Source organism: Oenanthe melanoleuca, chromosome 4A, assembly GCF_029582105.1.
Source record: "Oenanthe melanoleuca isolate GR-GAL-2019-014 chromosome 4A, OMel1.0, whole genome shotgun sequence".
In the NCBI taxonomy this organism is placed as follows: domain Eukaryota; kingdom Metazoa; phylum Chordata; class Aves; order Passeriformes; family Muscicapidae; genus Oenanthe; species Oenanthe melanoleuca.
The window spans coordinates 896267-923352 of NC_079338.1; the positions used below are offsets into that span (position 1 = coordinate 896267).

Below are 27086 nucleotides of genomic sequence, written 5' to 3' on the forward strand. Positions count from 1 at the left end.
AAGGAAAAAATGAGTACGATTGAGAGATTGTTTCGATTTTATAGAGGATTTGGACTGTAGAGGTCAGAAGAGTTCTCCCTTCTTTCCAGCGCTGTTCCCGTGAGGATAACGATGCTACCTCAGTGTGGCCAGCCTGGGAACTGCTCTGCTTGAGAATCCTTCATTGTTTTATACTTTTTAGATTACTTTGAAATGGATTTTTAATTCATTAAAGGAAGAAGAAAACTTAGGACAGTCCCACAAATAATCAGATGCTATCAGAGTCAGACTCCTCTGTGTCAGACCGTCCTCAACCCCTGCATAAATCCAGGTGAACTGGATCCTCATCCCTGCATAAATCCAGGTGAACTGGACCCTCATCCCTGCTTTTTCCATTCCTGAGTGACAGAAACCCCACAATTATTGATACAGAGCTGAGGATGGAACTTGGAGCTGCAGTTTCAGGAGTGTTTGAGTGTCACACCAAGGCCAAATCCCCAAATCCCAGGTGAGGAGTGTGTTTGGACAGTCACAGCTGGATTTAAACCTCTGGCTTGGTGGGAGAGCCACCAGCACGGAGCAGGTAGAGACAAGAATCAGGAGGATGAGAGGAAGTGAGACAGAAATTTCCAACTGTGGAAAAGCAGCTTTGAAGAGGAGAGGAGTGACAGGTGGGCAGTGTAGGAATGAGGACTTCAACTGCAGCAAGAGGGATAGCAGGAATGTCCCAAAAATTGCAGTGCAGCAGCAGCAGGACAGATTTTGCAGAAGGCCATGAAGTCTCTGTGATGGAGATTATAAAAGCAGGATTCACACCCAGAGCAGAGCAGGCTGCCTTGGAAAAACTCCTGATGTCCTTGCAGCCCTACTCTGTGGCTGTGATTTGAGGCTTGTCCCAGGCTTACACAATTAAAGCTTGGATTTTTGGCCAGCCAAACCTGGCCTCTAAACCCAGTCCATCTCCTGCTGGGAGCCAGGCAGAGCCTGGGCTGAGCTCAGGGTTTCCCTTCAGTGTCTGCAGCAGCATCTGTGCAGTACCTGGAAACCTCAACCAGGTTCTCATCGGGGTCTCGGAAGTAGACGGAGGTTATTGGACCCACAGCACCAGTTCTGGCCACAGGACCTTCCTCAATGGCCACCCCACAGGCCTGGAGGACACAGGAGAGCAGGGTCATGTCACCATCGTGCCTCCCCCAGCCTCGAAAACATGAACTGTGGGATGAGACAACCCTGACATTCCCCAGGAAATTCCAGGGGAATTCCAGGAAAGTGTCACTTAGAGGCTCTTGGTGTCTCCTGGGGACACTCTGGGCCTGGCTCACCTCCAGATGCTCCACCAGCTTCTCCAGGGGTGCTGCTGTGATCAGGCAGAAATCTGCAGAGCCGGGCACCGGGCGCCGAGCCTTGGGCTCAAACTCCCGCCCAGCCTCGTGCAGGTTGAACTTCTGCTGCCCAAAACGTAAAGCTTTGCGATTGCCCTGTTCCCAAAGGAAAAGGAAAAGTGAGGGAGACTTCCTGGGCTGGGCACCTTCAGCACCCACTCCCCTGAGCAGTCCTGGAAACCCCTGCTCACTCAGATTTGGGGTTACCTTGAAAGTCACCACCTCCATGCCCAGAACTTTGGAATAAAAGGCCACGGTGTCCTCAATGCTCTTCACAGTCAGCACAAGGTGGTCCAGGTGCTGGATGAAACACGAGGGTGGGCTCGTGCCCTTCTCCTTCCAAGCCATGCTCTCAGGGCTGGGAACTGGCATGGAAACAGAGAATATGGGAGTTAGGAACATCCAGCTGCGCAGGGAAATGGGAAATGGTGCAGGAGCTGAGGGCTGAGTGGGGACTGCCCAGGTTCTCCTTTGTCCTGCAGGTGGCACAAGCACAGAAGCAATAAATCCTCCTGCCTGCAAGATCCTGTCCCTGGTCTGCATCTGGTGGCACCTGAGGCTGTCAGAGCCCCTGTCAGGGCCAGCTGGGGGGGACAATCCAGGTGACCTCGCTGATGTCACCGAGATGCCAAGCTCCCCCCACACAAACTCTGTGTGCACCAAGGATGGGACCATGTGTGTGATCCTTCCTCCAGCCCCTCTGGGGTGATCCCAGCTGTGGACACTCATCCAGGTGGAGCCAAACTGGGGGCTGGCACAGCAGCAGGAAACATCTGGGGACGATTCTTGTTTCTTGTCATCCATCTTCAAGCTGCCAGATGTCCCCACCAGGCAGAGGGTGAGGCCAGGGGCTCGGGGTGTGGGGACTCACCAGCCTGGGCTCACAGAGGTTCCTGGTGGCTTAGGCTGGGTTCAGATCCTCTGGCACTGCCCTTGGCTTTTAGGGACATGGGTTAGGGGGGTGCTGGCAGGGAATGGTTGGACTCAAGGATCTCAGAGGGCTTTTCCAGCCTAAATGATTTCATGATCCTGGATGGGAAGTGGTTGGTGAGGAGAGATCCCACAGCCCCACTGGCACAGGAGAAGGGTCAGGGTAAACCCAGGAGCAGTTCCAGTGGGATCTGAAGGGCCTGTTTGGAGCAAGATCCCATTATCCCATTCCATGGCACTGTGCCCAGGGACTGCACCAGTTTGGGGGAGCCATCCCCAGACCCAGAGGAATCCCTGCCCCTCCTTGCTGGAGTTTGGTGCCCAACAACCTCAGAGCCACCTGGCTCAACCCCTCTGCAAATCCCTTCACCCCTGGCATCCTTCATGCCCCAGCACCTTCATGCCCCATCCTACAACTCCCTCCTTCTGCCCTCCCCTCCCTGGTGAGCCCCTGAGCCAAAAACCCAAAGGAAACGGGGCTGCAAAATCCCTGTTACCTCCAGAGGGATGAAAATCTGGGAAGGCAGAGCTGGGTGGTTTCCTATGACCCTCCTCTTCCTGCTGGGAGCAGCCACGTCACGGGACAAAGGGAGGGAACGATGAGATTGGCAACGGGAGCTCTAAACATTGCAGAGATGGACCTTGACCCAAAGGCAAACTGCTTGGAAAATCCTAGAAAAACAGTCTGGATTTTTCCCTTTACAAGGGAAAGTTGGGTTTATGTGCTGGCTTAATGCCCCCACTGAAGAATCCAGGATATCCCTGGAGAAAAAGGACAGTCCAAGTAGCCACAGCAGCGTCCCTTGTAATGGATTATCTCCCTGGTAATTATTTACCCTCCCTGGTAATGGACCGGGAATCTTGCCTCCAAGATTATTTCCTAACATGCAAAATAAATAAAATAATCTTTGTCCTGTGAGGCAAATATCAAGGAGTTCAAAGTCTCCAGTTGTTTAGGAAGAAGGTTGTGGCACACAACACGAATCCCACGATCATCCCAAGAAACAGAGACAACATTTAAAGGATGACAATGTATTGGTGTAGAAGACTCCCAAGAAAACGAGTTAAAAGCAGGAAATTCCCTGAGAGGTCGGTTTGGATCTCTAAAACCACACATTTCTCCACTCCAGTTGAGATGTGAGTAAATCTGAGCTAAGAGCAATAAATCCATTAAAATTTACAGCTCTGGACTTTCAGTGCTGGGCTGTGGAGCAGCGGTGCCTGTTGGGATAACTGGATGTGGAAACAGCTCACAGTAGAGTGTCTCCTCTGGCTGAGCACAGGCTCAGTGAAATTGGAGCACAGGAAAGGAGAAAGTTCCTGCAGAGATGACGTTTTTCCATTGGGAATGTTCTGCTGAGGAGGTGCGGCACCAGCACTCACTTTGGTGGAAATCTGAGGCTTGGAGGGTCGTTTCCTGGTGGTAAAACAGTTTCCTGGAGCTGGGAAGTTGTGGTTTGGGTCTGACAACTCCTCAAGAGAGATTTAGTCCAGGACCAGCAAGCTGGAGAGACTTTGGGATTAAGTTCAGAGTAGGAACCCAAATATCCAACTTGGGAATGATTTAGTGGGAACCCAAATATCCATCTTGGGAATGGTTTTGGGGGAACCCAAATATCCAACTTGGGAATGGTTCTGTGAGAACCCAAATATCCAGATTGGGAAGGTTTTGTGAGAACCCAAATATCCAAATTGGGAATGGTTCTGTGAGAACCCAAATATCCAACTTGGGAATGGTTTTGTGGGAACTCAAATATCCACCTTGGGAATGATTTTGTGAGAACCCAAATATCCAACTTAGAATGGTTTTGTGAGAGCCCAAATAACCAGATTGGGAATGATTTTGTGAGAACCCAAATGTTCAACTTGGGAATGATTTTGTGAGAACCCAAATATCCAAGTTGGGAATAGTTTTGTGAGAACCCAAATACCCAGCTTGGGAATGGTTTCATGAGAACCCAAATATCCAACTTGGGAATGGTTTCATGGGAACCCAAATATCCAAGTTGGGAATGGTTTCATGAGAACCCAAATATCCAGCTTGGGACTGGTTTTGTGATCAGCTCCTTGGAGGTGTGGCTGCAGACAAGGATTCCTGAGCTGCTCCTGATATCCAGAGAGGGATTTCCCTACATGCTGGACGTGGTGATGGAGTTGAAGTAGCTCAGCAAGTCCTCCATGGTGAAGTCCAGGGCAATCCCTGCTCCTGCATAGCAGCGCTGGATGAGCTCCTCAAACTCTCGGTACTGCCGGATGAATTCCTGCTCCATGGCCTTCCACACCACCTGGAAAAACAGAACTCTGCTCCATGGGCTGCCACAGCACCTGGAAAACCAGGATTAGTGTTCCATGGGTTGCCACAGCATCTGGAAATCCAGGATTGCTGCTCCATGACCTTCCACACCACCCGGAAAAATAGGATTAGTGTTTCATGGGCTGCCACAGCACCTGGAAAACCAAACCCCTGCTCCATGGCCTTCTACACTACCTGGAAAACCAAGATTGGTGTTCCATGGGTTGTCACACCACCTGGAAAACCAAATCCCTGCTCCACGGCCTTCCACACCACCTGGAAACCAGGATTGCTGCTCCATGGGCTGCCACAGCTCCTGGAAAAGCAGAACCCCGTTCCATGGGCAGACACACAATCTGGAAAATCAGGATTGGTATTCCACTGCCTTCTACACCACATGGAAAACCAGGATTGGTGTTCCATGGGCTTCCACAGCTCCTGGAAAACCACAGCCCCTGCTCCATGGCCTTCCACACCACATGGAAAACAAGGATTGCTGCTCCATGGCCTTTCACACCGCATGGAAAACCAGGATTAGTGTTCCATGGGCTGCCACAGCTCCTGGAAAACCAGGATTGCTGCTCCATGGGCTTCCATAGCTCCTGGAAAACCAGGATTAGTGTTCCATGGCATTCCACAGCACCTGGAAAACCAGGATTGCTGCTCCATGGGCTGCCACAGCTCCTGGAAAAGCCAACCCTGGCCCTGCAGCCCCACAGGCACTGCTCTTGAATCCCAACCATCCCAGTGTCGCTCCCATCCCGCTCCAGTTACCGGCAGGAGATTTTCCTCTGGGGACAGATATTTGTGGATTGTCCTGTAGAGACTCTCCAGGGCCCTTCTGACTTCCTTGCCAGGGTATTTTGCCATGACTTTCCGCAGCTCCTGCTTGCTGTAGGCCAGCTGGAAGCTGACCTCCTCCTCCTTCACCCCCTGAGCCAGGAGGGCTTTGACCCCCGCAAAGAAATCCTGGAAGGGAAGGAGACATTCCATGGAATGATGGAAAGGGAAGGAGACATTCCATGGAATGATGGAAGGGAAGGAGATATTCCATAGAATGATGGAAGGGAAGGAGACATTCCATGGAATGATGGAAAAGGAAGGAGGCATTCCATGGAACGATGGAAGGGAAGGAGATATTCCATGAAATACTGGAAAGCAAAGGATGTATCCATGAAATGCTGGAAAGGGAAGGAGACATTCCATGGAATGATGGAAAGGGAAGGAGACATTCTGTTAAATACTGAATGGGAAGGAGATATCCCATGAAATGCTGGAAATGGAAGGAGATATTCCATGAAATGCTGGAAAGGGAAGGAGATATTCCATGAAATGCTGGAAGGGAAGGAGACATCTCTGCCAGAGCTGGGCAGGGAATTCCACATCTGCTGTAAAACAAGGGAATCATCCCTTCCTTCACCCTCATCTCTTCATACAGCCAAGGAATCCATTTCATTATTCCAGCTGCAACTTGGCTGTGGAGAAATACCCTAAACCCCAAGGAGTTTGAGCTCCTAAATATATGAACTGTTTCCAAAAACCAGGAATGAGCTCTTGCATCCCTTGCACCTTCCCTTAGTGAAGAGAAACTGGGAGAGCTGGAGAAGGCCACGCCAGGATTTTGGGAAAGCAGGAGCCCTGATATCCCACTCACTTTGTTGTGAGAAATAAAACAATCCTTTCCCTCAGAAAAAGGAGGATTTGAAGCCATAGCAGAGCTCAGGTAGCACAGAGCTGATTTTCCAGCCAAGCCAACAAATATTTGACAGCAACGACTGGAAACGAATTGGAAATAACAGATCCCATAAATAATTCCAGCTGAGCTCCATCTGCGAGATGTTTTAGGAAGGGGGAAGGAGGGAATGTCTGTTTGAGTTAGCAGAGCCAGATGCTCTTAGCTCAGTTAACAAAGCAGCCACTTGGGAAGGGTTGGATGGATCAGCCCAGGCAGCTGTGAAAAAAGAACTGGGGTCTGCCAGATGTTGGCACGCAACTGGAGCGGGGATGGGGACAAACTGGGGACAAACTGGGAACAAAATGGGGACAAACCTTCCCACCAATGCTTTGGAATTCTGACCCCTGTGTGTTGGAACTGTGGTCACTGAGAATTTGAGACTTTCTGTGCTGACAGCTCAGACCCCCAAGAGAATGCTGCAAAAATTGCTCCCAAAATTGAATTATAGAACTAAGATTAAGGGTGTGTGGTTAAAATAAAATTATGTAGCATCACGTAGTGGAAAACTTAAAGTTTAAGGTTTTAGAATATAGTATTATAAATAAAGCAAGATGGAGGTTTTAGGGCAAAAGCTATTTCTTCTTCTTCACCTTCTTCTTGATGGGTTTGAGTGATATTGTGTGATTGGATAGAAAAGTCCTCATTGCAGGCCACAGGTGGCTGATTATTCAATTAAAAATAAAAATAATTTAGATAATTTCTTAATTAAACAGTTTACCCTTAAAAGGCCTTGTAGAGAGAGAGAAATGGCTCCATTTTTAAGTTGTTAGCTTGCAGTGCTGTAGAACTCACAATTTGTGAGACTGTAATATAAATAAGAATTAATAAACATTGAAGTTCAAACAAGAAATTTGTGCATTTAATCCTGGAAAAAGAAGATAAGACCCAACACACCCAAGTGTCATGGTTCACTTAGGAATGGGCACGAGGACAAGGCAGAGGGAGTGAGAAAAACCCAGATGTGGTTGGGAATTGTCAGGAAGAGGAGGAGTGGGAAAGGTTTTCTTGTGGGACAGGAGGGCTGATCACGTGTTCTGGATATTTTTGGAATTTTTTCCATTGAGAACAAGCTGGGATAATCCATCAAACCTGCCCAGGGATGTGATGGAGCCCCACCACTGGAGTTTTCAAGGTGTGAATGGACAGGGAGCTCCAGAATCTCATCCAAGCCACCCCCCCAGTGAAATTTGGGCTGGGTGATCCTTTGGGATCCCTTCCAGCCTGGGGTTCAGTGATGCTGCTGAGGTGGGGCTGCAGAGCCAAACCCAGCAGAGGGCAGGGAAGGGAACTGGGCAGGAAATTCCACATCTGCTGTAAAACAAGGGAATCATCCCTTCCTTCATCCTCCTGTGCCTTCATAGAGCCCAGAATCTGTTTGGGTATTCCTGCTGCAATTTGTGGACTAACACCCTAAATCCTAAGGATTTAGAGTTCCTAAATGTACAGATTGTTTCCAAAAAAACACCAGGAATGGGGTCCTGTGTGGGAGTCCAGAGTATTCCTCTGGCTTCCCTGGAAGGACATCTAGCAAGCAGACCGCTGTTCACTGGACAAAGCATTCCTGAGATAAGGAACAATAAACAACCATGAAAACCTCTAAGAACAGCCTCCTGCAGTCTCTCGTCGATGGGCATTGGAAAGAGCTGGTTCCAGACCACCTGCATGTCCTCCAGAGGTGATCTCAGGTCTAAGGAGACACCTCGGGATGTGACATCTGGCGTCCCTGGGTGGGCTCGAACCACCATTTACACCCTTTGTACCTTCTCTTGGTGTTGACTGGGAAAGGTTTAGAAGGCCATGCCAGGATTTTTGGGAATCCCTGAGCAGAATGAAACCCAGGTTCTCTGCTATGACAACAAAAATCCCAGAGCGGATTCAGGGCAGGGAAATTTGAACATCCAGAGCTTTGGGAAGAATTTTTGGAGGCCCAGGGTCCTGCACTCACCTGGAGCCTCTCCAGGAGCTGGCCCAGGGATGTGGTGACATATTTCTCCATGTGCTCTCTGAACCTTTGCTTGGCTTCTCTCTTCTTGTCCTCCAGGCAGGGGATGTTCTTTTGGCACAGGAAGTTGTGGACGTGGTGGAAATTTTCCATCATCACCATATCCGTGTTCACCTTCAGGTTTGCTGAGGACAGGCTGCTGACTGGAGGGGAAGGAGGGAATCAGGTGTGGGGAGAAGCCCCTGCAGGCTCTAGGGAGGGTTTATTTAAACCATCTGACCTCAGAGGGAATAATTATAACACAAATCCTGATCCCTGTCCCTGATTCCCTGCAAACTTTCCTGGAGCCTGGCAGTGTCTGTGGATTTATCAGTGGCTCAGCCCAGGCTCTGCACCACCTCCAGATCTGTGATCAGAGCTGAGTTCTGCAGCCCCTCGGGTCCTTTCCAGGCAGGAAAATGAGATTTCCCTGAAGGAAGCTGAGGGTTCCAGCTGGGATCTGCTGGAAGATCCCCACCCCATTCTCCCAACCCCTCTCTCCCTGCCAACACCCCTTGTTGTTTTTGGGGGACTTTCTCTCAGATCCCAAGACCTTTAGGAGGAGTTTGATCCATGAGGAGCTCTCCTTCCATAGTGGGGCAGGAGAGGTTGGAATTGGATCCAAAACTGAGCCCTTGTGGGCATCAGCCTTGTCACCCCATCCTGCTGTGACAAACACCTGGAATTTCCCTGCTGCTCCCAGAATCTTGCTCAGAAAAGGAGGTTTCAGGGGTGGACAGTGCCCAGGGAACAGGCAGCTCCCACCATGCCACACCTGGAATTTTCCTGATGCTCCCAGGATCTGGGAGCTTGGAGTAAGAGATATTTCAGTGCCCAGGGTCAGGCTGCTCCCACCCTGCCACACCTGGAATTTTCCTGCTGCTCCTAAGAAATGGAAGCTCAGGGCAAGAGAGATTTCTGTGCCCAGGGACAGGCTGCTCCCACTCTGCCACATCTGGAATTTTCCTGCTGCTCCCAGGATCTGAGAGCTTGGGGTAAGAGCAATTTCAGTGCCCAGGGACAGGCTGCTCCCACTCTGCCACACTTGGAATTTTCCTTCTGCTCCCAGGGTCTTGCTCAGGAAAAGGGGTTCCAAGGCTGTACAGTATTCAGGGACAGGCTGCTCCCACCCTGCCACATCTGGAATTTCCCTGCTGCTCCCAGAATCTTGCTCAGGAAAAGGGTTTCAGGGGTGCACAGTGTCCAGGGACAGGCAGCTCCCACCCTGCCACATCTGGAATTTTCCTGGTGCTCCCAGAATCTTGCTCAGAAAAGGAGGTTTCAGGGGTGCACAGTGCCCAGGGGACAGGCAGCTCCCACTCCGCCACATCTGGAATTTTCCTGCTGCTCCCAGGATCTGGGAGCTTGGAGTAGGAGAGATTTCAGTGCCCAGGGTCAGGCTGCTCCCACCCTGCCCTGGTGGCCCAGCTGGTCACTCCTGCAGCCACAGGGGGACAATTCCTGCCCAGAGCTCACTCACTGCTGCTGAAGACGCTGCTGGCCAGCCTGAGCTGGGCTTTGTCCAGCTCCCCCCGGCTCTGGGATGTCCTGAGCACCTCCTCAGAGAAATCCACCAGCTCCTGGAAGCGGCTGACACAGGGCAGGATCCCCCCTCTCGTCCTGCTGGGGGTCTTGGCCTCCTCCACCTCCTTGCACAGGGTCCCCTGAGGAGGACACAAAGATGTGGCACCCTCGGATTGTGGCACCCTCTTTAGGTGGAGCTGGGTTTGGGAATGCTGCTTCCCTTTTCTGTAATTCCCAGGAATGTGACATTCCTTGTTTGAACCCAAGGAATTTTTGGGGAGGTGCCCAAGGAACACCTGGACGTGGCACTCAGAGCTGGGGATGGGGCACAGCTTGGGTTTGGTCTCCCCCAACCTCCATGACCCTGGGATTCTGTCCAGAAGATTCTGGAGCATCACTCAGGCATCCTGAGCTTCCTCCCACCAGGGACACTCACGATGCATTTGTTGAAGTTGCTCTTGGCCAGGAGCAGCACGTTCCCCAGCAGGGAGAGGAGGAAGGGTGAGGGAGCTGGGGAAGAGCCCCAGGCGCCCAGCACGGAGTCACTCAAGGTCGCCAGGACCTGCAGGCAGCCCAGGGGCTGAGCCCTGCTGCAGGAATCCAGAAATGCCCTCAGCTCTGGCTCCAGGCAGCTGAGCAGCTCGCTCAGCACTTGGGCTGTGGCTTCTTCTGGCCTGAAAACCCAAAGCAGATGGTGGAAAGGCGGGGAATTATCTGGGAGGGGACATTTCAGTGCCAGAGCACCCAGTGTGTCCCATCCCCACGTACTGGCTCCAGGGCTGGGTGCAGGGAGGTTCCTCTGGAGGTGCCCTGGGCTCTCCTCCCTGAGGGGCAGATCCCTGAAAAAAGATGGGAGCGGAAATCACCAAAGGATCCCAGATTTGGGTTCCATCCCAAACCCTCAAATGGCAGAGACACCTCCCACCATCCCAGGCTGCTCCAAGGAATTCTATCCCATCACCTCCCATTATCCCAGGCTGCTCCAAGCAGCTCCAGCCTGACCTTGGGCATTCCCAGGGATCCAGGAGCAGCTAAAGCTCCTCTGGAATTCTATCCCAGCACCTCCCACTCTCCCAGGCTGCTCCAAGCAGTTCCAACCTGACCTTGGGCATTCCCAGGGATGCAGGAGCAGCCAAAGCTCCTCTGGAATTCTATCCCAGGAATTTCCCATCCTCCCAGGCTGCTCCAAGCAGCTCCAACCTGGCCTTGGGCATTCCCAGGGATGCAGGAGCAGCCAAAGCTCCTCTGGAATTCTATCCCAGCACTTCCCACCCTCCCAGGGAGGAATTCCTCCCCAGTATCCCATCTAACCCCACCAAGTGATGCTTTGCCAGGAAAATGAGCTCTGGGTTTATCTCTGCTGCCTCTTGTTTAATGCTTGGAGACTCCTGATTTTCCAGGAGCTGTGAATGAAATTCCATCTAATTCTCCTCCTCAGCTTCCCCACGGCTGCTTCCTGCAGGATGGGAGCCCAGGAGGGCTCAGGTTCCCCAAGGATGGATTTGGGGCCAGGAGAGACTCGGTGCCCACCCTCACCTGCAGCTCCAGGGAGTCACAGCCCAGCCAGAAGAATTCCTGCAGGAATTTCTGCTCCGAGGCACAAAGGGGCTGCAGCTGGCTCAGCACCTGCTCCAACACCTGCTTGGAAAACAGCTTTGGTCTGGAAAACCCTCGGGAATTCTCTGGGGATAGTGGGGCAGGTCTGTGTCCAGCTGAGGGGATGTGGGACAGCCCAGAACCCCATGGGATGGGACATGGGACACCCTAAAACACCCACGGGATGGGATGGGATGGGATCAATGGGATCAATGGGATCAATGTGCAATGGGATCAATGGGATCAATGGGATGGGATCAATGGGATGGGATCAATGGATCAATGGGATCAATGGGATTTTGGGATGGGATTGGGATGGGATCAGTTGGATGGGATTAATGGGATCAGTGGGATGTATGGGATGGGATTAATGGGATCAATGGGATGGGATCAATGGGATGGGATGGGATGGGATGGGATGGGATGGGATGGGATGGGATGGGATGGGATGGGATGGGATGGGATGGGATGGGATCAATGGGATCAATGGGATCAATGGGATCAATGGGATCAATGGGATGGGATGGGATGGGATGGGATGGGATGGGATGGGATGGGATGGGATGGGATGGGATGGGATGGGCTCAATGGGATGTATGGGATGGGATCAATGGGATCAATGGGATCAATGGATCAATGGGATCAATGGGATGGAATCTGGGATGGGACACCCCAGGACCCCCCAGCTCCTTACCCTGCTGATGTTCCCCCTTCCTGGAGTTTCCTCCTGGCTCTCCCTCCTCGTTCTCCCCATGGGCTTCTCCCAAATTTCCTGCAGACCTGCACGGGGTGTGGGATGTCAGAGATCCCAAACCTCTTGGATTCACCAGCTCCTGAATATTTAAATGTCTCTTTTTGTTCCTGACCTTATTCATGAACTGATCTTTTCCTGATACATTCAGATAAATGGGGACTTAGAGTGAAATTCCCATTTTTTCTCTGCCTTCTCACCCGTTTCTCCCTCTTTTTCTTTATTTTTGTTGCATTAAATCACCTTTTAATTTCATTGATTGAGGTGTTTATCCCTTTGCTGCCTTCTCCTTACTCCTGACATCTGGGCTGTGGAAAATCCCAGAAAATGGAGCAGCACAAAAACCTGCAAAAGTCTCAGGAAAATTGTTTGAGGCTTAATTTTGATTGTAAATTACTATAAAAAATATTCAGGGGAGGTGAGAGTGGCTTTTTCTCAAAAAAAAAAGCCTTTTTCAAATTTAAAACTGAATTATTATTATTATGTTATTATTATTATTATTATTATTATTATTTTTATTACTATTACTATTACTATTACTATTACTATTACTATTACTATTATTACTATTATTACTATTATTGCTATTATCATTAAAATATATTAATAAATATAAATAATAAATAAATATGAAAAATAATAAATAAATATTAAATAATACATTAAATATATAAAATAATGAATAAATATGGAAATAAATATATTTCTCCAACATTGGCAGTTTTAGCAGTGGGAGCTTGGCTCGAGTGGAAAAGTTGAAAAAAAAATCTTTTGAAAAATGCATTTAAAAATTGCTATTATACTCCCTGAAAAGAATCAGTGTAGAAATACCCAGATCATTTCTAAATTAATCCTAAAAATTGGAATCATCCCCCTATTCCAAAGGTTTTGGAGAGGTAAGGTCACCTCTACATTAATCATAAAATTAAAAAAAATTTTTTTCAGCCACTCCCTGCAGGGTTTTCCCTTTGGGAAGGCGTGAGGGATGAGCCAGCCTTGTTAAAACCAGGACTAAATCAAGGAGCTACTTCCTGATCTTTTCCTCACTGTTACATTATAATTTCAGCAGCTGGGAAGAGAGAAAAGCAGGAAAAAAATAAATATCCCAACAGCAAATGGGAAAGAATTTTACAAGCCTGTGGGAAAGGGAATGGGAAAATGAGGAAGGATTTAATTACTGGCTCCCAATTAATTATAAACAACTCAAGGTTGCCTTCTAAACTCTCCCATCACACAAGGCAAGAAATCAGCAGGTGGTGCCATAAATAAAATCCTTTATGAGGGCAGGGAATCAACCCAAAATATTTACTGGGATAATCAGGAGAAAGGAAGTGGCCTGGAGACCTGGACTGGGAGATTTTCCAGCAGGGATGAGGGATTTCTGACTCCAGGGATGAGGGATTTTTGACACCAAGGATGAGGGATTTTTTACTCCAGGGATGAAGGATGTTTTTGGACAGGTTTCCTCACAAGCCTGGGCTCCATCCATGAGCAAGACCTTGGATGAGATTCCTGCAGAACTTCAGCAAAGCCAAACTTGCCCTGCAAAACATCCCTGGAATTGCCACTTCTGCAGGAATATTCCTGCAAACATCCCAGTAATTTCCAGTTCTGCAGGAATATTCCTGCAGAACATCCCTGGAATTGCCACTTCTGAGGAATATTCCTGCAGAACATCCCTTGAATTTCCAGTTCTGAGGAATATTCCTGCAAACATCCCTGGAATTGCCAGTTCTGCAGACTGGGACACTGCCAGCCCCAGGGAAGGTGCCACAACCTCTCTGGGGAACAACTTGCTAAAAATTCCCCCTTTTGTCACCAGCTGTGACCTCGTTGGAATGTTCTGGTCACGTCAAGGATGGCCTGGGGCTTCCTGCCTGTCCCAGACCTGTCCTCACAGCAGGGACATCCCAGGACAATAAAATTCACCCCATCCTGCCCATGGGATGATTTCTACCAGAGCAGGAACACCTTGAAGCCTTCCTGGGGTTTAATCCCTCCTGGTTTATAGATTTGTGCAGGATTTAGAGGTGGATAAAAACTCTGGAAGGAAATCCCAGTTTAACATTTATGGAAGGGGATGGGGCAGACTGGCTGCCATACATACCCTGCATCACCTTTGGTTTAATTTAACAATTTTATTTCCACAAACAATTGTCCCAATTAGGTGCCTTTGGGACTATTTAGGTGAAATTTTCCTCATTTTTTTTTTCCCAGACTGCTTTGATCCCAGGGTTTTTCCCAGTGGATGTTTTGAGTGTGAGGAACCCCAAAAGTGGGAGGCACCAACCCCATTCCCTTCCTTCAGCTCCATCCCCTGCCTTGGGATCTGGAAGTGCAGAGCTGGAAGTGCTGATGGACTCTGATGGACAAAACACACCAGTCTGACCTTCAAACTGGGCCAAACTGGCCTGGAAATTTCCATTACAGCCCTTTGTTTTGCTGAGGGAAAATGTGACTTGTGGGCCATAAAAAAATTTCCAGAGGAGACAGATCAGTTTCTCTTTTTATCTCCTGAAACACCTGACTGGAATATTTGGAGTCAGCTCCAGCGATTTTGGTGGAAATGAGCACCTTGGGACAACAAGGGCTCCACAGTCAGCTTGCTCTGAAATAATAAATATTGCTGTGAATTCCCTCTGTCTGCTGGGACAGGCTTCCCCCTGCTGGGAAAAGATTCTGAGGAATCCTGCATGAAATATGGACCAGGATTTATGGCACCATAAATCCATGGAATTATTTAGGTTGGGGGTGACCAAAAAAAAAAAAAAATCACCTCGTTCCACCCCTGCCCTGTGACACCTTCCACTGCCCCAGGTTGCTCCAAGTCCTGTCTGGGACATTCCCAGGGATCCATAGGGTTTTCCTGGAGCCTTCTCCAGGCTGAACAACCCCAAATCCCTCAGTGTATCCCCACAACCGAGGAGCTCCAGCCCTCTTAGCAAGGAAAGAGAAAACCTGGTGGGTTTGTTTTTTTTCAGGAGATAAAGATGGGGTGGGAGCTCTGGGAATCTTTAAAAGTCAGGGAGAAAGGAGCTGACAGCAGGTTTGTTTTTTTTTCCCAGGCTTTCCCACATCTCCCTCTCCATCCTGTGGCTCCTTGGAGCACCATCCCAGCCACCACTGCATCATTCCTGAGCCCTGCACAGGGAAAGGAACAAAATTTCTGGTTCTGAGGAGCAGCTGAGCAAAACCTGGGGAATTCATGGAGCTGAGGCTCTCACAAACTCTGCCTGGTGTGGATTTTCCCATCCTGCCAGCTGCAGACACAAGGAATAAAGTCCTGGATGGACCCTGGGGCAGCCACCCGTGCTGGAGGTGACTGTCACCACCCGTGGGTGCCAGCAGCACCAAGGGCAGGGTTTGAGCCACTCACTTGCTTTTCTTCTCCCTGCCAGGGCGATTTTGGCCTGTTCAAAAAGAGCTTTGATTTCCCTCTCATAGAGTCTGCCAAGGTTCTGGGAATAGACCTGGAACGGGGAGAAAAGGCCAGGTAAGAGCAAAATTAATAAATTTGGGCATTTCAGAGTTTTTACCTCAACACAACTCTGCCACTCCCCAGCTTTCTGTCAGGCTCCAGGTTGGCTGGACATTCCCAGAAGAACCAAACTCTGGAAGCTCAGGGGTTTGGGGAGACCCAGGTCCCATCAGGAATTCCTGCCTGCTCCCAGGGAATGGTTTGCAGAGTTTGCTGAGGGGTTCAGCCATACCTTGGGGAGGTCCCAGAACAGAACAGGGTTGATGTTCCTCAGCCAGGCCATGAGGGGGGTGTAGGGCAGCAGCTCCTGGTGGTGATGCCCATGGTTTGGGGCAACCACGGTGCCAAGAGCAGGGGACTGGGAATTGCCCTAAATGGACAGAAATGACAGAAAAAAAATTCACCTAAAACGGCCTTGAAGCTCTGCTGGGATGCTGCACCCACAGATTGTGCAGTTGGGATTGGAGTGGGGCAGGCTGGGAGAAGATCCCAATGGAAAAGTTTGCTCAGGGATGTGCCCAAGGTCTGCAAATCTCCAGGGATGGAAATCCCACGGCTCCCTCCCAGTTCCCTTCTCAGAACCACTGCTTGGAACTGAACGCCAAGGATTTAAGGAAGTAAAGATTTGGGAATTGCTCCTTTTCATGGAAGGAAATCCATGGGGTTGCTGCCTCCAGGGATCTTTTCCATCACATCTTTTAAACTGCCAGATCAGTACTTGAAGGTGTTTATCAAGGGACCACAGGACTGGGGTTTATCCTGGGATTTTAGGCTACAAACAGATCAACAACCTCCAAAATAAAATAAGAAAACCTAAACAAAAAAAATCTCCAGGCCTAAAGACTTAAGGAATGTCACCAGAGGGATTTTGGGAGCATGGATTTCTCCTGCATCCCTGGAAAATTAACCTAAGGACTGAGTGACAGTGACAAGGGGAAGGTGTGTGGGAAGATCTCTTTGGAGAGACCATTTGGGAAAATCCCTTCACAATGGCATCTCCTGCACCACTGGGCCAGAATATTCCAATTTTCCAGGATTTTGAGCTGCCATGAAGAGTGGAGCCCACCTGCAGCTTGAAGATGTTGGTGATGTGCTTGATGAAGGAGTTCTCAAAGTTCTGCTTGAGGGTTTCAAACAGGATCAGCTGCTCAGCCACAGCCTGCAGCTTCCGGTAACCTCGAGGGAAAAAAAGGATATTTTGGGATTTGAGGGGATCTGGGGGAGCTGCAGACTCACACCCCACAGAAAACTGGGAATTCAGACAGAATTCCTGAGATAAATCCACCCAAAAGCTGATGAAGGGGCAAAAAACTTTCTTGTGGTACCAAAAAAATACAGACAAGGAGTGAAAAATAAAATTTAAACAATAAAAATAATCCATGAGCCCGACCTCAGCCAAGGAGACACTCCCAGTCTCACCAGAAGGAAAACTTGGGATTTCCTGCCAGGATCAAATCCCTGTACACTTCCAGGGATCCAAAAACTCCCCCACCCTGCCACAATGAGCTGCTGCTTTTTCCACACACAGCCCATGATTTCCAACCTGGAACCGTGGACACTGCTGAAGGCCCAGGCAGATTTTAGCCAGGCCTTTTCTCAAGTTCTCAGTTCTTTTTCTCTTTCTCAGGCTGGGAGGTTTTTTCCCAGGCTGAGACAGTTTCTCAGCTCCAGCCTGAGCTTTTCCCAGGATGACAGATTTCTTGTAAACAGAAAGGAATTAATAAACAGAGATTAGCACATGGTGCTAACCGAGAGACAGTTTCTGATGTACATGACGGGAGATGTTTTCTCCTATTGTCCAATAAACTACTGTCCTGTTTGAAGCCTTCAAACCACTCTGTAAATATGGCTTGATTTTTCAATAAAACGCTTCTTTTGCTTCTCTTACTTAAAAATTTGTTTGTCGTTATTATACGCCACTCTCTGCGTACAGTGACATCCAACTGCGGACACCACTGAAGGCCCAGGCAGGGCTTGCTCGGCCTTTTCAGGCCTTTTCTCTTTCTCAGGCTGGGAAAACTTTTTCCCAGGCTGAGACAGTTTCTCAGCTCCAGCCTGAGCCTTTCCCAGGGTGACAACTTTCTGGTAAACAGAAAGGGATTAATAAACAGAGATTAACACCTGGTGTTGACTGAGAAACAGTTCTCATGCTACGTGACAGGAGATTTTTTTTTCTTTTGTCCAATGGACTGCTGTCCTGTTCAAGACTTGTGAAACACTCTGTAAATATGGTTTGGTTTTTCAATAAAACCTTTTTTTTGCTTCTCTTACTTAAAAAGTCATTTGTTGTTATTATACACGACTCTTAGCGTACACTGCGACATCCAACCACAGATTTCCTTCCCGAGCTCCCAGAGGTGCTTCCCACTCCCATCAGGGTGATCCCATGGAGAAATCCCTGCTCTGGACTCACTGGGGTGGAGGGGAACGGCCATGCAGGCGGACAGAGCCTGGGCTGCAGCCGTGCAGGCTCCCACTGCCGCGGGGCTCGACAGATCCGCCCGGCTCAGGGCGGCGCGGTGCTCCCTGCTCAGGTGCAGCTGGCTCTGCAACAAAATCAGGAAGGTGTAAACACAGCCAGCTCCTCACCCCTTCCTCCTCATCCTCCTCATCCCGCTGGGAATGTGTTGGAACCCTGGAGCCTGGAAGTTTTGAGCTTTCTGTGCTTTCCGACACTGCCCCTCAAAGGAAAACTACTTTTGATCTGAAGCCTTGGAGAGGCTTCCACATTTGAATGATGGAGTTAAAATCACTGGTGTGTAGTTCGTGTAAAAGTGTGTAATATCATATGGTGAAGGGTTTGGAATTTGGGGGTTAAAGTACAGTAACAGGTATGGGACAAGATGAAGGTTTTGGGCGCTCCTTCTTGTTCTTTCTTCTTCTTAGCTGGTACTTCTAAAAATTGGTTAGAATGTTCCACTGTGCAGGTCACAAGTCATTGGGTCAAAAGTATAAATAAGATATTAGTTAAATATTAGTTAGATACTAGTTTTTAATTGGATAGTTAGCCTTTAAAAGACCTTGTAATGAGTAAAATACATCTCCATTTTCTTGCTTTTAGCTCATTAGCTGGAAGTGCTGAAGAACTCTCTGTACTTTAGATAAGATTTAATAAACAACCAAATCTGAGCACAAAATTCCATCTCTCATGCATTTCAATCCCAACTCTGACTAAAAAGAAAAAAAATTAAAAGAAAAATCAATAAAGTGGTGCCCTGTGTGAGGACACCTATTAGGGCTGGGACCTCCCTGAAGAGCCAGAGAAAACAAAAGAACAAATCAGCTAGAAACTGGGAAAGTCCCCTGGGTGAAAAAGCAAACACACAAAAGAGAGCTCAGGAATCCCTAAAATCTAGTAAAAGGTGGACAAGAAACCCATAATACTGATGGAAATGGGGAGTTGAGAGGAAAAAAAAAAACTGACAGCAAAAAGTTTTTGCTGGGCAGGCCCAGCAAAAACCTTATAAAAGAAAGGCCTTAAAAAATCAGGAAGTGCTCAGCTAGCCTGTTAAGTTCCTGTGAGAAAGAATCACAAAAATGAAAATCATTAATCTCACTATTGTGAGAAAAACAGGTTGCACCTATGAAGAATAAAATTTTATTCCATGAGAATCCGTGAAGAAAATATGGAAACATCTGTGTAAAGAGAGATTGTTAGCACATGCACACACAGGCACCTTCTAACCAATGAAGTGAGTGGCAAAAAAAGTTACTGACCACCTAGAATTAAACATGATCACTTGGAAAACTGGGTAAAAATGGGCTGTAATTAAAGTGGGGATTCTTATTGTTATTCACCAATATTGTTATAGTTTTGTACTCCCAGGTCGTGATTATTGCCTATTAAATTATTAATTGGCTTTGTCATTCCTAATCCTGCCCTGGAAAAGGATTTTCAGAGACCCCACTGGGCCATGGTGATGGTCCTGCACATCCCAGCTCTTATTTATCTATCCATCCCTCCTTTATCAACACCACCCTTCATTTCCCAGCCAGAGGAAAATCAGACAATCAGAGCTTCCAGTGTTTAAAATTCCCTGGAATTTTTTTTTCCCAGCTGTAGATTAACGAGCTTGCAAACCCACGCACCGTGAGGAACAGCATCTCCTCCATCAGCCTCGCCCTGTTGGAAGCCACGCGGTGCAGCAGGGCGTTTTCCCCCTGGATGTGATCCATCTGCTGCTTCACACTCCCCAGCAGCTCGTCACAAACCTGCAGGGTCTGCTCCACCCTGCCCACCTCGGCCAGGGCCTCGTCAATGGAGCTCATCAGCTGCGTCACCTGCTGCTCCGAGGAGATGATGGCTCGCAGGTTGGCCTGGGGGAAGCAGGAGAGGGATTCAGAGCTTGGCAGGGGATGGTTGTCACCGTGCTGGGGTCATGTCTTGGCTTGCAGAGCAGGATGTGACCAAAAGTCTGTATTTTATCACCAGCTGTTAAACCAGGTGGAGCAGTGATCCTTATCTCCATGGGAGATATCTCCTGCTAATGGGCCAGCTGTTAAACCAGCTGGGGGAGTGTTCTTTAATTTTTCTACAATTCATCCTCCCTCCAGGAGATATCTCCTGTTAATGGCCAGTGAGTCCCAGGGCATGACTGATAAAATTCCATCATCCCACTGGGAGATGCTCCAGCCAGGGGAGGAGCCAAGCCTTTCCTACCCAGATAAAAACTGACATTTTGGACACCAAGGCACCTTCTTCCCACTGGATTCCAGAGGAAAACCAGACCTTTCCACATCATCCCTGGAGCTCCAGAGGAAACTGCACCTTCTCCAGGAGCACTGCTCCAGCTGAACCACATCTGCCCCTGCAGGAGGATGCAGCCACCATTGAATGGGACTGTGCCAACACCCTGACTGACTGACGGGTGTCAGCTTGGATTCTGACTCTGGCAGGGCTGGGATTGTTCTGTGTAATACTGCATTTCTATTTTAATTTTCCTAGTAAAGAACTGTTATTCCTATTCCCAAATCTTTGCCTGAGAGCCCCTTAATTTCAAAATTATAATAATTTGGAGAGAGAGAGTTTACATTCTCCATTTCAAGACCCCATCCCATTTATTAATTTTTCTTTAATTAGAGCCAGAAGCCTCCCCCAGGCCTCTCCCTGCCACTCCAGGTTGTCACCACAGGGAGCATCCCTGGTGACACTGATGGGACAATGCTGCTGGAAGGGGCTCTCCAGAGGCTCCAGGAACAGGAATAAAATCCAGCTTCAGGCAGCACAGAGCTGCTGGGAGCTGCCTGCAGCCCCACATAAGTTGGGATCCTGGAATTCTGGAGGAATATCAATGTCTGAATCAGAGCCTTTGGTCTCCTGATGTCCTGGCCGTGCTGTCCTTCCCTTTGGAGAAATCAACTTTTCCTTTCTGCCAGTGCAGGGATTTCTGTGATCCCCAGAACAGCTGGGTTAGAGGAGGGTTGTTAATATGGGAGAGAAACCCAAGGTGTTACCACTGGGATGTGGGGAAAACATTTAAATGGATGCATGTGCTGGTCTAACTTGCTGGGATTAATAACATTTAATATTGGAGATTAAGGCTCAGAAGTGGAAATGCTCATTAATTAATTTGTATTAGTGGCAAGTCACATTTATCCATTAGAGGGCATTAAAATAATGTATTCAACGGCGCCTTTCATCTCAAAAAAACTTAATAAAGATGTATTTGTTGCTCTCCCAGGGTGTTTTAGAGCTGGGAACAATCACAAAGTGCCTGAATTCCTTGCCAGGAGCTGGCAGGAACAAACCTCAGGAGTTTGGGCTTCCAGATTAACTTCCAAGTGTAATAAATCATATATAGGAATAGAGCAAACTCTGCAGCTAAAGGAGGTTGGATTTAGGGTTTGTGGTTTCTTGTATGGTTTAAGATATTTCTTTTAGCTTATTTTTTTTCCCTTTTTTCCTTGGTTGCCAACCATAAAATCCCAGACTTTTTAGCAGAAGATAAATGCTGGAAGCAGCTTCCCCAGTTTTTTTGTTCCAACACTGAAAGGAGAAACTTCCTCTGCAGAAATGCAATAAATCACAGCAACCCAGATGGAGTCAGTAAAGCTCAGTGATCAAAAATCATGGAATGGTTGGGCTTGGAAAGGACCTTAAAGCCTAAAGACGCCCAGAGACTCAATCCCTCCTTCCGTGGCTCCATACCTCATCCAGCTCCTGGAGCTCCCTGCCCAGCTGCTCTGCAAAGGCCACGGAGTTGTTCAGCAGGGGCTCGTGCTCCTCCATCAGCTCCAGGATGGCCGTGGCTTCCTCCGGACTCATCTCCTGGTACGTGCCCAGCCCCTCCTGCAGCTCAGCCTCCCTGGGCCTCTGCATCCCTGGGGGCTGTGGGGATGGCCAGAGACATTTGGTGAGGTGGTTTTAGCAGCCCTGCTCAAATTAGGGCTCACCAAGGTGAGGGATGAGCCCAACAGTTGGAATAAGATCACAGAATGGAGCAAAGAAAAATAGATGTGGGATAAAGCGTTGGCTTTGCAAGAGGGACAAAGCAGACTTTGGGGTTGGGTTGGGATGGGTTGGGATGGGTTGGGTTGGGTTGGATTAGGTTGGGTTGGGTTGGATTAGGTTGGGTTGGGCTGGGTTGGGTTGGGTTGGGTTGGATTGGGTTGGGTTGGGTTGGGTTGGACTAAGTTGGGTTGGGTTGGATTAGGTTGGGTTGGGCTGGGTTGGGTTGGATTGGGTTGGGTTGGGTTGGGTTGGGTTGGGTTGGGTTGGGTTGGGTTGGGTTGGATTAGGTTGGGTTGGGTTGGGCTGGGTTGGGTTGGGTTGGGTTGGGTTGGATTAAGTTGGGTTGGGTTGGATTGGGGTTTTCCTTGCTCATGTCCCCAGGGTCTGTGTGCTGGGCCAGCCTGATGTGTCACACAAATCTGGAACCAATTCCAGAGGTGAAGAAACTCCTTGATTTAAATTAGAAACTCCTCTGATTTAAATTAGACACGAGGAAGAACGGTTTGATGATGAGGGTAGGGATGCCCTGGCACACATTCCCAGAGAAACTGTGGCTGCCCCTGGATCCCTGGAAGTGTCCAAGACCTGGTTGGAGGGAGTTTGGGATTCTGGAAGATGCCCCTGTCCATGGTTCTTAAGGTCTTTTCCAACCCAAACCCGTGTGTTTCTATGAAATACTCTGAAAGTTGTCTCTCGTAGAGTTAAATACATGTATAAATAGCACATAATTTAAAAATACATTTTATATTCTCAAATGTATTTATTTCTTGACGAGGGGGTGTCACCAGGGTGTTACCAAGTCTCACCTCCCCAAACCAGGTCCTGGAAAGGAGATAACTGTTTTTTATTCCCAGCCTGGCCCCGTGTATCCGTGGGCAGTGGATAAATCAATGGCTGTGCCTCCAGACACCCAAACCCAGCTCCTGCTGCTCCCCTCTCCCTGTCCCACCTCCCTCCTTCACTGCCTGGATTTATTCCCCTTTCACTGATGGGGACGCTGCAAAAGGCTCAGAGTGCTCCAAGTGTGACAAAGCTGTTAATTAATTCACTCATTCATTCATTAATTACCTTCCACTGCACCCAAAGGGACCTTCACAAAGAGGACAGCACTGGTTCAGTTCCACACGTCCCTGAGGAAGGTTTTCTTCTCCTCCAAGCTGCTGGACATCCACTTGTAAATCTTCTCCAAGTGAGGCTCAAAGTCCAGGCTGGACTAGATATCCACAAGTAATTAACACATCAATTAACGACGTTCAACCAGTCCTGGTCCAGCACTGCTCGTTTCATTCCACATTATAAATCCCCTTCACCTTTCCCTGCAGTTTTGGGGATGAGTGATGAGTTTTGACAGCGCCCAGTGGCAGATGCTTGGGATCAAAAATATTCCAAGGGCAAGTCCAGAGTTCTGGTGCCTTCAGAATTCCCTGGCAGCTCCCAGAATCCCATGATCCAGCAGCTCCCCGAGCTGCAGGTTGGATGCACAGCCCTGTGTTTAACAGCCCTTGAAGGAGCTGCTGTCCCTGCTCTCCTCTAAATAATTTTGGGATTATTCAGAGCCTTGGCACTTCCAGCATCCCATGGGAATGAGCTTGGAAATGCTGAATGGTGAGCAGCTGGAGGTAAGAATTTGGGATAAATCCAGCACCCAGCCCACCCCCACTGCAGATATTCCCTCTGCAATCCCCATCCAGCTGAAATCTCAGGTGTGGTGGGAGCTCCTTATCTCCTTGTAAGATAATGAGGGGTCAGAGCAGACCTGGTCTCTGCATTGGGATTTTTCCTGCTGGCTGTGCTGCACTTCATTTGTTCTGGATGTAAAATTGGGAAGCTGCTCTTTTCCCCGTTTATTTTCATGTCTGTGAAACCCTAGGCGTGCTGCCAAAGCCTCTGGAACATTCCCATTAATAACAACCCTCATTATCCCAACTTTAACGATGTTGCACCAGCCCCAGCAGCACAGAGGGAGGACCTTTCCCAAACTGCATCTCCCCAAAACCTTAATGTCCCCCTAAAGGCACGAGTTCCTGACTCCATAATCCCTCCTTCAGCAAATCTTTAAATCCCTTATGGAGGTGTCTGTCAGGAAGCTTTGACCCCATGGCCAGATGGGCCTGGCTGCGTCCATGGAAGCTCCAGAGCTTTCCATGGAAGCTGTGTCCATCCATCACCAGGGAATCATTGGGAAAAAACTCCAAAATCCAGCCCAGCCTTTGAGTGATCACTCCTAGGCCACGCTCAGGTATTTGGTATTTTGCCAGCCTGACTTTCTTAAATTAAAAATGGATGATGCAGGAGGGAAGGAAATCCCTCAGCATCCCCTCAACACCTTGGACAGGGAGCATCTTCCTGAAAAACTCAACCAGGATGGAGAGATGATCCATGAAACTCTGGCTGCCCCATCCCTGGAATGTTCCCTGCCCATGGGAAGGATGGATTGGGATGGGTTTTAAGGTCCCTTCCAACCCAGACAACTCTGGAATTCTGTGACTCCCAGGGCTCAGGAATTTGGGTTGGAAGTGGAGGAACTTTAGGGTCCCATGGGAATGTTTTTGGGATGTTTTTCCACTCCCAGCAGACCCAGCAATTCTGAAATTCCCAAAAACCCAAGGCCTGTAGGTCCTGGATAAACACTTGGAGACCACCAGCCATCCTTTCCCAGCCCCTGAGCTCCATGGGGAGGGAAAAACCAAGTGGCTACAACTGAAAACTCGAGTTTTGCAAATATCTGAGTGAGAATCAGGGATAAATAAAAATACAGACTGCAGGTAAATAAATAAATAAATAAAATAATAATAATAATAATAATAATAATAATAATAATAATAATAATAATAATAATAATATTGACAACAGGCACTGGGAATGTTTGAGAGGAGGAATTTGTTGCTGAATTTGTGGTTCTGCAATGAACCACTCAATTCCTTCCCAGCCCTTCCTCAGCTCAGCCACACATTTAATGAGCTTGGAATCACATCCCCAATTATTAAAAACTCCTACCATGCCTGAAACCATCCAAAAAAAAAAGGAATTTTCTGCTAAAATGATTCTGCCACCACCACATCCCTTTGAACCTTTCTGGCAGAGCAGGATCACCCCCCCTGTGACTTAAAGATGCCAGGGAAAGCTTCCTGAAATTCCCCCATCACCCATCCAAGGAAAACACCTTGGGAAAGGGAAGAGCAAAAGATTTACCAGAAAAAAAAAATTTCTTTTTACCAGAAAGAGCAGAAATGGAGGGGATCAGCAGCAAGGAGCCTCAGAACAGGAAATGATTTGTGGGTGAAATGAAAGCTCTGAGAGCAAAACAGGAAGCCTGAAGGACCTGAGCAAAGCCCTGAGTGTGCAGGGCAGGAAATCCCCAGGTGCAGGAGCAGCAAAGCACAGTGAAATCACACCCAGTTTCCTCTTTGTCTGGTTAAAAAGTCAAAATCAGGGCTAAATCCCACTTTGTTTGGTTTAAAAGTCAAAATTGGGGTTCAATCCCCCTTCAGTTCCTCTTTATGTGGTTAAAAAAGTCAAAATCAGGGTTAAATCCCCCTTTGTCTGGTTAAAAAGTCAAAATCAGGGCTAAATCCCACTTTGTTTGGTTAAAAAGTCAAAATTGGGGCTAAATCCCCCTTTGCCTGATTAAAAAGTCAAAATTGGGGTTAAATCCCCATGCATTTCCTCCTTGTTTGGTTAAAAAGTCAAAATCAGGGTTAAATACCCCTTAGTTTGATTTAAAAGTCAAAATTGGAGTTAAACCCCCCTCCATTTTCTCTTTATCTGGTTAAAAATTCAAAATCAGGGCTAAATCCCCCTTTGTTTGGTTAAAAAGTCAAAATTAGGGTTAAATCCTCTTTTATTTCCTCTTTGTTTGATTAAAAAGTCAAAAATTGGGTTAAATCCCCATTCATTTCCTCTTTGTTACAGAGTCAAAATCAGAGTTAAATTCCCCCTTCATTTCCTCTTTGGTTAAAGAGCCATCAGGGTAAAATCCCCTTTTGTTTGGTTAAAAAGCCAAAATTGGGGTTAAATCCTCCTTCATTTCCTCTTTGTTTGATTGGAGAGTCAAAATTGGGGTTTAATCCCAGTTCATTTCCTCCTTGTTTTGCTAAAACCAAAGTCAGGGTTAAATCACCTCCACTTCCTATTGCTCTGCCCACAAGAGCAAAATTGGGATTAAATCAGCTCCATTCCACATTTATTGGTTGGAATGAGTCAGAATCAGGGTTAAATCACCTAAATAATTCCTATTTCATCATTAAAAAGAAGTTTTTTTTAGACAGAAATGGTTCCTCCATCTGAGCTCACCAAGCAGGGATGGTTTGGTTGGGATTTTTCTTTCTATTTTTCTTTATCCCCCTTTTAAAATTCACCTCCCAACACCCAAGGCAGGAAAATCCCAGATCCTTCAATTCCTCCTCCCCTGGGTTCTTGAGTGGATTTTCAGCATCAGAGGGTTTGATGCTCCACTGATTTTAGATGATTTAGATGATCCCCTCCCCAAAAAAATTAAAAAATAAAAAAATAAAATAAAATAAAATAAAATAAAATAAAATAAAATAAAATAAAATAAAAAATAAAAAAATAAAAAATAAAAAATAAAAATTTAGAATTATAAAAAATAAAAAATAAAATAAAAATATAAAAATAATAAATGATAAATAAAAATAAAATATAAAAATAAAAATAAAAATAAAAAATAAAAATGAAACAATAAAAAATATAAAAAATAAAAATAAAAAAATTTTAAAAATTTAAAAAATTAAAAATAAAATAATTAAAAATTTTTAAAAATCAGGGAAAACTGAACGGGACACCACGGTGGTGGCGTGTCCCTCCTGTCCCCAGCAGGGTGCTGCCATTCAAACGCAAACAAGGTGATTAATTAAACATGAATCTCGCTTTTTTTCACCTCTGCTGCTCTCCCTGCTCACATTTTTCTGGCCTGCTGGGTTTCTTCATGCCCCAGATAACTCCAGGAGCTTCATCTCCGCCTGCTCC

General features: G+C 47.7%; 2 protein-coding genes across 4 annotated transcripts; both read right to left on the reverse strand.

The window, feature by feature from the left end:
* Positions 1 to 19: 19 nt before the first annotated feature.
* GLOD5 (glyoxalase domain containing 5) lies at positions 20 to 3096 on the reverse strand. 3 transcript variants are annotated; one of them, XM_056491230.1, is made up of 5 exons: positions 2789 to 3080; positions 2233 to 2390; positions 1569 to 1726; positions 1302 to 1457; positions 20 to 1127 (listed from the first exon to the last, which is right to left on the reverse strand). In XM_056491230.1, the coding sequence occupies exons 3-5, from the start codon at positions 1707 to 1709 to the stop codon at positions 975 to 977; spliced, it is 450 nt and encodes a 149-aa protein (XP_056347205.1). In that variant the 5' UTR covers positions 1710 to 1726; positions 2233 to 2390; positions 2789 to 3080; the 3' UTR covers positions 20 to 974. The 3 variants fall into 3 exon arrangements, with proteins under 3 accessions (XP_056347205.1, XP_056347204.1, XP_056347203.1); XM_056491229.1 differs by lacking the exon at positions 2233 to 2390 and having other exon boundaries at positions 2789 to 3096; XM_056491228.1 differs by lacking the exons at positions 2233 to 2390; positions 2789 to 3080 and having other exon boundaries at positions 1569 to 1733.
* A 1387-nt stretch (positions 3097 to 4483) lies between these two features.
* LOC130253013 (exocyst complex component 1-like) lies at positions 4484 to 25373 on the reverse strand. The gene is made up of 16 exons (XM_056491211.1): positions 25317 to 25373; positions 23169 to 23313; positions 21798 to 21977; positions 19739 to 19966; positions 18063 to 18195; positions 16716 to 16825; positions 15882 to 16019; positions 15548 to 15641; positions 12115 to 12200; positions 11361 to 11462; positions 10593 to 10663; positions 10261 to 10498; positions 9781 to 9964; positions 8265 to 8464; positions 4780 to 5553; positions 4484 to 4657 (listed from the first exon to the last, which is right to left on the reverse strand). The coding sequence occupies exons 3-15, from the start codon at positions 21966 to 21968 to the stop codon at positions 5119 to 5121; spliced, it is 2190 nt and encodes a 729-aa protein (XP_056347186.1). The 5' UTR covers positions 21969 to 21977; positions 23169 to 23313; positions 25317 to 25373; the 3' UTR covers positions 4484 to 4657; positions 4780 to 5118.
* Positions 25374 to 27086: the final 1713 nt, after the last annotated feature.